Genomic DNA, 12,483 nt, shown 5'->3' with positions numbered 1-12,483 from the left:
ACTCCCTCACTTACTGATTTGTTCATTCATTTGTTTATTTACGAAGATGGACGGACCTACTGTGGACCACGCTTTATGCCAAAGACCCCTCTTCTTAGAGAGCTCACTTGAGGAATTGTGCAAAGTTTAGATTCATGCCTTTTACAGAGTCCTCCTGAAATTCTCTCCTGATCATATTCTAGAATGCAGAGGATTAAACATGCAAAGCCAGAAGGGGACAGAGAGCCAGGGTAAACTGGCAAACCAGGGATCACTGAGCATGTCTAAGAAATGTAATCTGTTATTTTTTGAGGAGTATTCCCTAACTTGAAGATACTATTTTGATAGTATTTCCCGGGAGAACATCTTTTTGAGAAGGTAGGACTTTATAAATGACATCATTTACATCTAAAGGTTGGATCACATTTATTTTTATATTGTTTCTTTTGCTCAGATAGGTTACACAGTTTCTGTTTAGATCTTGCTTAAATTCTTTATTGTTAACTTATTTACTTTTAATAATCTTCAAAAGGACACAACTAGGGGAAATAAATAAAATCTTTAGAAAAGAAAGAATGGCATGCTCTATCGACTGAGCCAGCCAGGTGCCCCAAGGGGTGCCTGGGTGGCTCAGTCGTTGAGCGTCTGCCTTCGGCTCAGGTCATGATCCCAGGGTCCTGGGATCGAGCCCCGCATCGGGCTCCCTGCTCAGCGGGAAGCCTGCTTCTCCCTCTCCCACTCCCCCTGCTTGTGTTCCCTCTCTCGCTGTGTCTCTCTCTGTCAAATAAATAAATAAAATCTTTAAAAAAAAAAAAAAAGGGACACAGCAGGGGTGCCTGGGTGGCTCAGGCATTAAGTGTCTGCCTTCGGTTCAACTCATGATCCCGGGGTCCTGGGATCGAGTCCCACATCAGGCTTCCTGCTCTGTGGGGAGCTTGCTTCTCCCTCTCCCACTCCCCCTGCTTGTGTTCCCTCTCTTGCTGTGTCTCTCTCTGTCAAATAAATAAATAAAATCTTAAAAAAAAAAAAGGACACAACAAACCTAATTTATTTAGGAATAAATTACTAAAGAATTTGAATTTAAAGACTGAAATAATAAAATTCCATTTATTCAAAGAACTTAAGTACTTATTGCCATTCAACCACTGCAGTGATTGTAACCTAATTATGTCAAAGGCTGTGATTAAGAAATTGAAATACATTGTACACAATGGTACATACTCGTGTGTACATGCGTTTGTGTGTTTACGGTTCAGTTGAAAATGAACATGGGTCATAACATTAAATGGAAAAAAACCAATAATCCATGATATTATATAGAGATGTGAATAAAGAAGTAGAGGGAAACACACACATAGTTTGACTTGTTGAAGGAAGAGGGTCACCAGCAATTTATTTTTCTTTTATTTTGAATTCTGCTGGCAGTCCTACAAAGTTTGTGCAATAAAAAATGGCTAAATAAAAATGGATCCAGATTGACCTGTTTGCTTTGTGTGGATCTGAGCAGAGATTTGAGAGAGGAACCACTGGGAGTTTTGTGTAATTCAGACCCATCTATAAATCTGACAGGGGGACTTTCCTGACAGCTTCCATCATTTCCAGAATGTCAGATGTTCAGACAGAGGGTTTCAGGTGAGGACTACAGAGGGAAGGTGAGATTTTGGTCTACATATTTTCAGCACTCAGAATAAAAACAAAGGAACCCATGAGTTTTGTTTATTCCATACTAAGTATTCATATGTTTGAAAATATCTGTGTTATTCTACCTTCCCTCGTCTAGTATTATCTGGAAGCAGAAGATCTCATATGTCTGCTGACTTGGAGCAAGTATGAGTATCAACAACATTTTACATGACACATGAAAATCAGCTTTATTTGAGGATATTCTGTGGAACTACTGCTTTTATTTTGATGAAATAGTCTGCCAGGAGAAGCAGGTGGTGATATCTGCGCTCATGGGAAGAAAGACATATTTTGGTTAACAGGGAACTAGAAAATCAGAGGAGGGAAAAAATCACCTTGCCTGAGACAGTGGATGCTCTATAAAACTGAAATGCTTCGTATTATTATGGAAATGACTTTTTGGCCATAGTGCCGAAAGGTTGTTACATATCCTTGTTAATTGTGGCTGGAGACACAGAGCAATGTGATCATTTGATGACTTGTTATTTGGAAAATGACAGCTTCTATGTGCCAATAAATATGAAATCACCTGGAAGTATTGTTGTGAATTTAGGAGCCATCTGAGCATCCAGACTTCATGCATACACTAGATTTTAATGAAGGGACATGAGTTTGTACTTAGTAGATTACCTGGTGGTTCTGCTTCAGCTATCTGATGAGCGGACACTGTCTGCTTAGTGAATGCGAGACGGAGAAACCTGTGTAACTCTGTCACAATTTTTGGTTGGTAGACAGTGGCTTCACTGGAACATGGAATGAGCAATTAGTCTCCAGTTTCATGTGTGCTTTTCATCTTGTCCGGAGTGCGGCTGACAGCCAGGATTCCACTCACTCACCTCATCCCGTTCTCCTCTTCACGAAGGGACAGGTTGAAGGAGTGGCGAGGAGCCTTGAATCCGTCCTGGGTTACATAAACACAGTTCAGTCTGGTATGCGCTCTTCATGTGCCATTTGGACTGACAGGACACCGCTTTCAGAGATGACACTAACTATTCTGAGGTTTTAATGTGATTGCCTCCAAATGCTTGAGAAAGCCCAGTGTGTTTGTCTGGCAGGCGGATCTTTTATGACATGGCTCTTTTTTTTTTTTTTTTTTTCCTTCCCTCTCTCTTCCTTTCCTGGAACTGCTGCATCCTTAGCTGGCAATCTTTAAACCCTGGGCTGCAGCGATTTCTCTTCATGCGGCCACACATTAAGCACATCTTTCATGCTTCTCCGAACCAAACTCAGAAAGTGCCAATTAATAAGTTGATGGGGAAGAAGTCAGTGGGTAACATTAAGGCCACCTGTCTGGAGGCATTAGGTGAGCACTTTGAGTGAGTGAAAGCAGACCTGCGGAGAGTCAGGAATGAGGTACTTTATCACACGTTCCTAGAGACATAAAATGAGAGAATAAAAAGCAGTTTCCAGGGCAGCTCCTCCATCTTGTTCCTGTTGTGGATGGTTTCCACTGCTCTGGCCATGGTTAACCATCCTAACAAGAAAGTACAAAGCATCTGAAGCTGTAAATGTGTCCACATGTAAAGCATATTCTTTGGTCAGTAGGCTACAGACTGAGCAGGACGCCTGGCTACTCTTTCCACGGCGCTCCCATTTATACCCGCTCAGACTGTTTTGGGCGTCTTTCTACTTCCGTGTGATGACTCTGAAAACTCTTCTCGTTCATTCATTTATTTACTTATTCATTCGCTTGGAAAATATTTATGGAGTCTATAAAATATGCTGGGTGTTACTCTAGCCGCGGGGAATATACCTGTGGGGCGGAAAAAGCGAGAAATATCCAATATCCCTTTTCTCATGGACTTCATGGACTAGTAGGGAGTATGTAGATGATAAGCAAAATAAAAAAGGAAATCATAAAATAGGTTAAAAGGTGACAAAGTCAGCTTTATACAATTTCCAGAGAAGGCTTTAGAAAGCCCAGCCTTTGAGTCAAGACTCAGAAAATCAGACTGAAGGTAGGATGACATATGGGGATAGTGTTAATGTAAGTAAGAGGGCTTACGGTAAGAGAGAAAAACCAATGGAGCCCATCCTATTTCTGTTTCTTTCCACCTTAACCACAACAGATTATGACAAGTCTTGCTCTTTTATTTCTCCAAAATGGAAAGTAGACAAGGTACAATAGGAAAGAGGACTGAGGTTAGGGGAAGAGTGGGACATATTTTAGATTAAGGAAATAACCTTGGGAAAAAACAAGGAGCCCCATAGAAGAAACTAAAATGCACTCCTCTGTGTCCTCTTCCTTCCTTCCACCTTGTCTGCCTCTTTTTTTTTTTTTTTTAAGTAGTTTCATGGCATTGGTCCAGGAGAACAAACCAGCAGAGTCAAGGTCCTTGTTTGACCAAACATTCTTTGCTCCTTTTTCCTCTCTTTCCAAAAATTTAGCTTATTTCTAAGTCTTGTAAATTTGTAAACTTAACTTTTTGTTGTTTTCTTTCCCCAACAATTCTTGGCTGCAGATTATGTTACTCACAGACCCGGAGATTGAGAGCAGCTTATTGATCAGCTCAGATGAAGGGGCCACCTATCAAAAGTACCGGCTGAACTTTTACATCCAAAGCTTGCTTTTCCACCCCAAGCAAGAGGACTGGATTCTGGCATATAGCCAAGACCAAAAGGTGAGCGTGATTACCTTGTTTGAGACAACAGTGCACGATTTTCCAGGGAACAGGCTGCTAGCTAATTATCTCTACATTTCTTTTCGGTGGTGACTTTTTTTCTGTGCAGTAGCCTGAACTCTGAGCCAGGGGGTCACAGGGCAGCAAGGAGGATTTCCGGGTGCTTGCTTGAGCTGTGTCAACATCTGAAACAGCATGCAAGGGAAAAGCCTGACACTAAGGAAGACATGGTGGAGAAGCAGTTCTTAACCTAAGATACTGCAGGCCATGAGGAGCTCCCAACACCCATGGAATTTGAGACTGCTTTGTGCATGAGGAGATGTGATTCTTTTCTGGATAAAGGGCCCAAGGCTTTTCTCAGAGCCTTGTAGGGAAGGACAACCCTGAAAAGGTGAAGAGCACTAACTAAGGATTTGCTAAAACAGTGAGAGAAATGGCCAGAGGAGCAATAATAATGTCCATAGATAGGAGCGCCTGGGTGGCTCAGTTGGTTAAGCGACTGCCTTCGGCTCAGGTCATGAACCTGGAGTCCCAGGATCGAGTCCCACATCGGGCTCCCTGCTCAGCAGGGAGTCTGCTTCTCCCTCTGACCCTCCCCCATCTCATGCTCTCTCTCTCTCTCTATCTCATTCTCTCTCTCAAATAAATAAATAAAATCTTATAAAAAATAAAAAAAAATAATGTCCATAGATAATATTATTCAGAGTCAAGTAATGTCAGGATTTGTCTGCTCTTGGTGGTTGCGTTGAAGGAGAAGTCTACTTTTTAAGAAAGCATTTAATGAGGTTGTGTGTGCGTGTGTGATATGTATATGTATTTTGTGGGATACATATTATATACTCTATACTACAGATGCACTGTAAAATACCTTTAGCTCCTGCTTTTGAAAAACTTACATTTTCAGGGGGCACCTGGGTGGCTCAGTCATTAAGTGTCTGCCTTCAGCTCAGGTCATGATCCCAGGGTCCTGGATTCGAGCCCCACATCAGGCTCCCTGCTCAACGGGAAGCCTGCTTCTCCCTCTCTCACTCCCCCTGCTTGTGTTCCCTCTCTCTGTCAAAGAAATAAAATGTTTAAGAAAAAAAAACAACTTACATTTTCAGGTAGAATGTAAGGCTAGAAACAGCAAATATAACTAAATAAAAGATTCACAGGCAAATATCAGACTCTAGCCATAAAAGCCAACTGGAAAATAGGTGCAACCCTGGAATGTTCTTTGTGAAGTGCGTGATTCAGTGAAGTTATCCTGCAAATTATTTTTATAGGCATCTTATGCTAGAAATTACACGTATTTAAAGAAATGTTAGTGAGGAGGGTACTCAAGGGTTTTTTTTTTTGTTGGGAAAATGTAGGTGTGTGGGGTTCTTCCTGAAGGGAGGGGACTGATGGACGTACGGACATGGGCATTTTGGAGGAAGCAAATTAAAATTAAAATTCTCAGGATTGGAATTTTATTTATGCTGCCCTTACTGCCAAATAAAATGCACATTGAGCCTAAAAATAGAAAAGATTTACAATTGGTATTTTTTTCCTCTTAAGCAGCCTGCCTACCCTTTCAGCAGAACGTACAATTCTGTTCCTGGAGTCAAGCCACCGTGCATCTGGTCCAAGATGGTGCAGTTACCAGAGGCGAGGCTGAGCAGCTCAGGACACAGAGTAGTAATTTAATCCCCTGGGCTATTGTATTTTATTTGACGGTTGGTTAATGCTCCCCCTGATGCCAGAGGCATAGCGAGGGCCAGATTTACCTGCCTAAAGGAAAACTATGCATCTCTGGAGTTGTGCTGGAGGAGATGCCCAGAAATGTAACCCTTCATGTCCCAGCACTTCCAGCAGTGCCTCCCCACAATCAATGTGGCAGAGTGGACAACTGTGGAGGAGTGACGAGAGGACATCTGAGTTGTGGCCCCAACTCAGCCATGGACTTGTGCACAGTACTTGGTGTTGGCTCTCTTTGCCTTAAGATGCATTTGTACGGATCAGTATACTTGCAGGTGCGCGTCCAATGAGATTAAAAAAAAAAAATACATTAGCCCACATCTGTTTTAGGTGCTCATCATAGTTCAGTGTTGATCTAAAATAACTTTATCAAGGAACACTCAGTCCATGTGGGAAGAGAAGATAAATGCACATGAGTTCACCAGTAGTCTAAGAGAGGCCAAAAAGTCAGTGCCTCACTCACACATAAACAGATATCCAGTTGAAGTAGCTGGGTGCATTATATGAAATTGGCAGCCCAAAGTTCAGGAGATGGAGATCTTATGAAATGATTTCACCTTGACCTTAAAGGATTTATGTCATATTTCTGTTTGGAGGGTCACACTTCATACTTCACACAAGAGGAATGTCATAAACGATAATATAAAGTTAGAAAAACCGTGTTTACACAGTTGAGAATGTGTCCATTTGGCTGAAACTAAAATTTTATAAAGTTAATTCTGTGTATATTTGTGGAATCTGATCTTGATTGTTTTTCACTGTTTGCTAGGCAGAATGAGTTTTGTTTTCATAATTAGGAGCCTTGCGAAAATTTTGGTCAGTGGAATGGTGTGTTCAGAGGTATAGATTACAGAGGTTAATCTGGTAGCAATTTTAGGATGAACTGTGGTAATATGAGGTCAAAAGCAAGAAGACCAGTTAAGGTGATATCACCACAGTCCTGGTCTGGACCAAAAAGTACCTCCTGTGACCGTGGACCCAATGAATTCTGTCATTGTAGAACTGGAAGACGCCTTAACAGTCCTTGCTGGTATATAGCTAACAAACCACAGGTCTGAGAAGTCAATGAATTTTCCCAAAGGTAAATACCACTCATTGGCATCACATGTCAAAGTTCAGTGAATGGAATGAAGGCTTACCTGGAATTTGGTAGGGTTCTCATTCTCGATTGTGATATCTCGAGATCAGCAGATAGGCAGAAACCAGCCTTTCTGCTGCTCTCTCTGTTTTTCCAGGAAAGAATGAAGGTGAAATCATTCTGGAAAAAAATTGTGGATAACCTTCTAATCTGAGTAGGGGATAGAGTGCTCCCTGTCTCAGGCTTGAATCACAGAATAAGGAGTAGGGCGTTTGCTGGGAGGAGAATGGGCTGCAGGCGTCAGATGACCTCCTGGCCGATGCTTTTGGCTGGAAGTCAAGTTGAGGGTCTGTGGCCGCTTGGGTGGGCCAGCGATATGGAAATGACAGCTGGCAATCCCCCATGAATCCTGAAGCATTTACCACTGATGAGATGCAGCAGTGAGCACCAAGGAGGGCCCTGAGCTGGTGTCGACAGGCCAGCGACTGTCCTGGCCCAGGAGAAGGGAACTTTCATTCTTCCGTGTAGGCATTGCTCCTCAGATTTTCTGTGACAGCCACTGTTGCTTCTGCGGCAAGGCTCCCAGCTAAGATCCTCGCCTCGGCGCGAATCCCCACTTTGCTGGATGCTTTTCTGCACCAACGGATGGCAAACAGAATCCTCAGGCAAAAGGCGCTGTCTCTTAGAAAGAATCTTCATGAGGTGGCAACTCCTCAGACTCACCTGTTAACAGAATTCTCCACTCTTCCCTCTTCCCTCTTCTCTTGTGTCCCATCCTCACTGTCTTCTCAGGCATCCATTCCCTCTTTTGCATACATGCTCTCCCTCTTTTGCCAACTGTATTTCCCCCTTTATTTCCCAGCCATGGCTTTCTCTCTCCTTCAGTGCAGGAGACTTTTTTTAAAATTTTATTTTACTATGTTATGTTAATCACCATACATTACGTCATTAGTTTCTGATGTAGTGTTCCATGATTCATTGTTTGTGCATAACACCCAGTGCTCCATGCAGAACATGCCCTCTTTAATACTACCCATTACCAGGCTAACCCATCCTCCCACCCCCCTCCCCTCTAGAACCCTCAGTTTGTTTATCAGAGTCCTTAGTCTCTCATGGTTCGTCTCCCCCTCCGATTTCCACCCCCTTCATTTTTCCCTTCCTGCTATCTTCTTTTTTTTTTTTTAAACATATAATGTATGATTTGTTTCAGAGGTACAGATCTGTGATTTAACAGTCTTACACAATTCACAGCGCTCACCAAAGCAAATACCCTCCCCAGTGTCTATCACCCAGCCACCCCATCCCTCCCACCCCCCACTCCAGCAACCCTCAGTTTGTTTCCTGAGATTAAGAATTCCTCATATCAGTGAGGTCATATGATACATGTCTTTCTCTGTTTGACTTATTTCACTCAGCATAACACCCTCCAGTTCCATCCACGTCGTTGGAAATGGCAAGATCTCATTCCTTTTGATGGCTGCATAATATTCCATTGTGTATAGATACCACATCTTCTTTATCCATTCATCTGTCGATGGCCATCTTGGCTCTTTCCATAGTTTGACTATTGTGGACATTGCTGCTATAAATATTGGGGTGTACATACCCCTTCGGATCCCTACATTTGTATCTTTGGGGTAAATACCCAGTAGTGCAATTGCTGGGTCGTACGGTAGCTCTATTTGCAACTTTTTGAGGAACCTCCATACTGTTTTCCAGAGTGGTTGCACCAGCTTTGCAAGAGACTTTTTTTTTTTTTTAAAGATTTTATTTATTTATTTGACAGAGAGAGAGAGAGAACAAGTAGGCAGAGAGGCAGGCAGAGGCAGAGGGAGAAGCAGGCTCCCCGCCGAGCAGGGAGCCCGATGTGGGGCTCCATCCCAGGACCCTGGGACCATGACCTGAGCCGAAGGCAGCGGCTTAACCGACTGAGCCACCCAGGTGCCCCTGCAAGAGACTTTTAAGGCCCTGAGGACAGAGTCTGGATCTCTGGCTTGCAGGATGGAGCCCATACGGGTTCGGTGTTCTGCTCTGCCTGCGTTTCATCTTGAATGCCTCAATACCCAGTGGAGGCTTTTTGATGTGAGCATTTTAAGGGACTCAAAGAGTTTTGTTGAGCAGATTGTCCTTTCTGGTCCAGGATAGAGTTTTACTGACCATCAGTTCCTTAGCAAATCAGATTTTTTTTTTTTTGTTTTAAATAGCTTTTAATCCGGGAGAAATGCGTACGGACAAACGGCCTCGGAATTCATAAAATCAGGATTTTTTTTGATGTTTTAGTCTTTTTTTTTTTTTTTTTTTTTCCTGAGAGAAATCTGTCTGTGATATGCAGTGTCTAAGCAGTTGCCAAGAGGTAAAAACTTTCTTGAGTGCTCAGGGAGATTAGGAGCCCTAATCCCTTTGAAGTCCTGAAGAGGTATCCTGGCTACTTAGGAAGCCCTTGTCTGGGGCCTTATATGATATAGACATAGGAGCTAGCCTCCTGGCTTCTAACAAGTCTTTGTGAGGATGTGCCTTTGGAAAGCCTTAGAATTTCCAGAAAAATAAGTGTTACAGACCTTATGGAAATTTTATGTCAAATGGACAGGGGGATACTGATCCCATAAAGTCACACCGCTTAGAATTCTTACAAAACAGCAGTCCATCACTGTGGACACTAGGAAGAATCCACGGCATTTAGTATAGGAGCACCAAAATTGTGCCTTCCTTTATTTATTTTTTATTTCTGTAACTAAGCAGTAGGCAAAGTAAGCATTCTGTGCCTTCTTTTTGTTTCTTTGCATTTGGAAACCAAGCAGGTACTGGAAAACAGAGAGTTCTTCACTTCATTGCTAGTTTCCTCTCACTTTCTTGCCACAGTGCAGGAAACCACCCAAGGAAGGCTTAGCAGCAGGCTGAGCCTGCCAGATTACATCTTTATTTTAATTTGGCAATAAACTAGTGTACAAACTGTGCTATAAAACACTGCCTCCAACAGCATCTCTCAGTCTGCCTTAAACACCTCACTAAACATGATGTGTTGGGAAACATTTGAAATGAGAGAAAACAAAACGCAGATGTGACTGAAAGAAAAAAAAAGGGAGAAAATTGTAAGAATATGCATATACCTCAGTTTTGCAGTCCACCATGACACTGGGCTCATGGCCTCTCCATCAGGGGGTCGCGCCGCCGGAGCGATTTATAAAGGGGAGGGTCTGCAGTGTTGTCAAAGGGACATGAACACTGCTGAGCAGCTCGGGGAGGGGAGAGGCCCCCTCGCTCTGCTTATCCAGGCTGGCAAAGCTCTGCCAGGGGGCCCACTGCCCCTGACCCCTTTCCCCCGGTCCTGTGCGGTGTACTTCCTCTCGCCACGCGTGTGGATGTCCAAGTCCACGGTGGCCGTGAATGCAGTTCCCACTCCCACAAGCAAGAAATCGAACTGAACAAAGCGGCTGGGTCTGAGCTGTGGGAAAGTGGAGAGCAGGTGTTTGTGTAGACATTCAGAAGGGTGGGGGTGGGGAGGTGTCGGGAAGCGCCGGCCTGTGTTCTTGCAACCGAGGATGGCTTGCCCAGTGTCACCAGACCTTCGTAGTTTTTCAAGAGAAGTAATCCTGCTTTGTGTGAAATGTGATATTTTCTTATTTTTAAGTATTTATAACTAACTCAGAAATTTAAAACAGAAAGCTGTGCAGGGCAAAGAAACCTCATCTGCTGCCTTGCATTGGTTCCCAGTCATTTTTCTGTCCCTTCTGTCTTTCCCATTGTCTTTGTTTTTCTCCTGTTCATGGATCTCCCTATCAGTTTTATTTTAGGAGATGTTAAGTTGTTTTGTGAAATTAAAAAAAAAAAAAAATGCATCCAAATTGGGTGATCAGTTCTGTGGAGGGAAGACAAAACCTTTTTTTTTTTTTTTTAAAGATTTTATTTATTTATTTGACAGAGAGAGGGAACACAAGCAGGGGGAACAGCAGAGGGAGAGGGAGAAGCAGGCTTCCCACAGAGCAAGGAGCCCGATGCGGGGCTCGATCCCAGGACCCCGGGATCATGACCTGAGCCGAAGGCAGACGCTTAACCGGCTGAGCCACCCAGGCGCCCCAAGACAAAACCTTTAAGACAGTTCCATGGGCCACTCTGCGCTTCGTGGTGGTCCTAGGATAGTCGCCAGTTTATATTGTTTCATTTATTTTGGAGCTCTGTGATTTGGCAGTACAGTACTATCATGTGGGGACCTGCTTGATTCTTCTGTATTCCAAACCACAGTTTATGAAAGAAATAGGAAATCCTAAGGCTTGCATGTTAGCCTCACCTTCAGTATTTTGGCATTTATGTATATGTGTAAGATACACATAAAACCAAACCATTGCTTTAAAGGGGGAGAACATGTTTTGATAAGGAGTCTCTCTTTACGAATAGTTGAAACTCTGGGGCTCCTGGTGGCTCGGTCGGTTAAGTGTCTGCCTTCAGCTCAGGTCATGATCCCAGGGTCCTGGGATCCAGTACCACATCGGGCTCCCTGCTGAGCGGGGAGTCTGCTTCTCCCTCTCCCTCTGCCCCTCCCTCCTGCTTGTGCTCTCTCTCTCTCAAATAAATAAATAAAATCTTAAAAAAAAAATAGTTGAAACTCTAAATATTAACGGCCAGCATTCTCTGTATGAGTGACGACTGACTTTGAGTTAAAATGATATACTGATAGAAAAGGAAAGTTATACTGCCAGTGTGTTTGATAGCATAACATAGAATTTTAGTCACTTGCATACAAGTAAATTAAAAAAAATACTTTTAGTTTCATATCCATTCTTAGGAACAACAACAACAACAACAACGTCTTTTCATTCCTTTATAATCATTCATACTTCTCCTAACTGGGGCCTAACGGGAGGCCATTGCTGATCATGGAGACTTTGGATGCTGGAATTCCCTGTGAAATTTTGACTGCTTGAAGGAGGAATAAATGTCAGCATTTTCCAAAACTCAGTCATCCTGGTTTCTCACCAGTGGTAGACAGTACAGAAGCCAGGTGAGAGCATGATCTCTCTACTGCGTCAGGTCCTGCCAGTGGCTGGGGGACCTCCAACAGGTCATTGAACTTTATTGGTTCTCCAACAAGACTGTGTGAGGATGCTGACATAACATACGTGGGGCAGTTAACACAGAGCCTGGTATGGAGCAAGCATCGTGGAGATGCCAGCCAATGCCTTCTTCACAGGCCTGAGAGATAGCTGACCTGGTGTGGCGTAGCTGGATTTAGACACAAGGCTGTCTTAGCGGCAGTGTCTTCCCAGTACCTGAAGTCAGAGACACTTCAGTCAATGTCGAATGCCCTCTTAGCGTTCAGTCACTAAAAGGTACCATGGAACCAGAATGAATGGAGCAAGGAAAAACCAATACACAGTACTCAGAAAATATTGATTATAATAACAGTAA

General features: G+C 43.2%; 1 protein-coding gene across 3 annotated transcripts in view; it reads left to right on the top strand.

Moving 5' to 3' along the window:
- The window catches only part of SORCS1 (sortilin related VPS10 domain containing receptor 1), a 507,270-nt gene that overhangs the window by 316,256 nt on the left and 178,531 nt on the right, over positions 1-12,483 (top strand). For all 3 annotated transcript variants that reach the window (XM_064595254.1, XM_064595255.1, XM_064595253.1), the window contains exon 4: positions 4,125-4,283. In XM_064595254.1, coding sequence (XP_064451324.1) covers positions 4,125-4,283 — 159 coding nt within the window. The remainder of the gene's footprint in view (positions 1-4,124; positions 4,284-12,483) is intronic.

The sequence above is a fragment of the Mirounga angustirostris genome, unplaced genomic scaffold (genome assembly GCF_029215605.1).
Source record: "Mirounga angustirostris isolate CCGP_5_RB_7025 unplaced genomic scaffold, mMirAng1.0.hap1 SCAF_6, whole genome shotgun sequence".
In the NCBI taxonomy this organism is placed as follows: domain Eukaryota; kingdom Metazoa; phylum Chordata; class Mammalia; order Carnivora; family Phocidae; genus Mirounga; species Mirounga angustirostris.
Note: the sequence above shows the minus strand (reverse complement) of the source record. Positions and strands in the feature narration are given on the sequence as shown.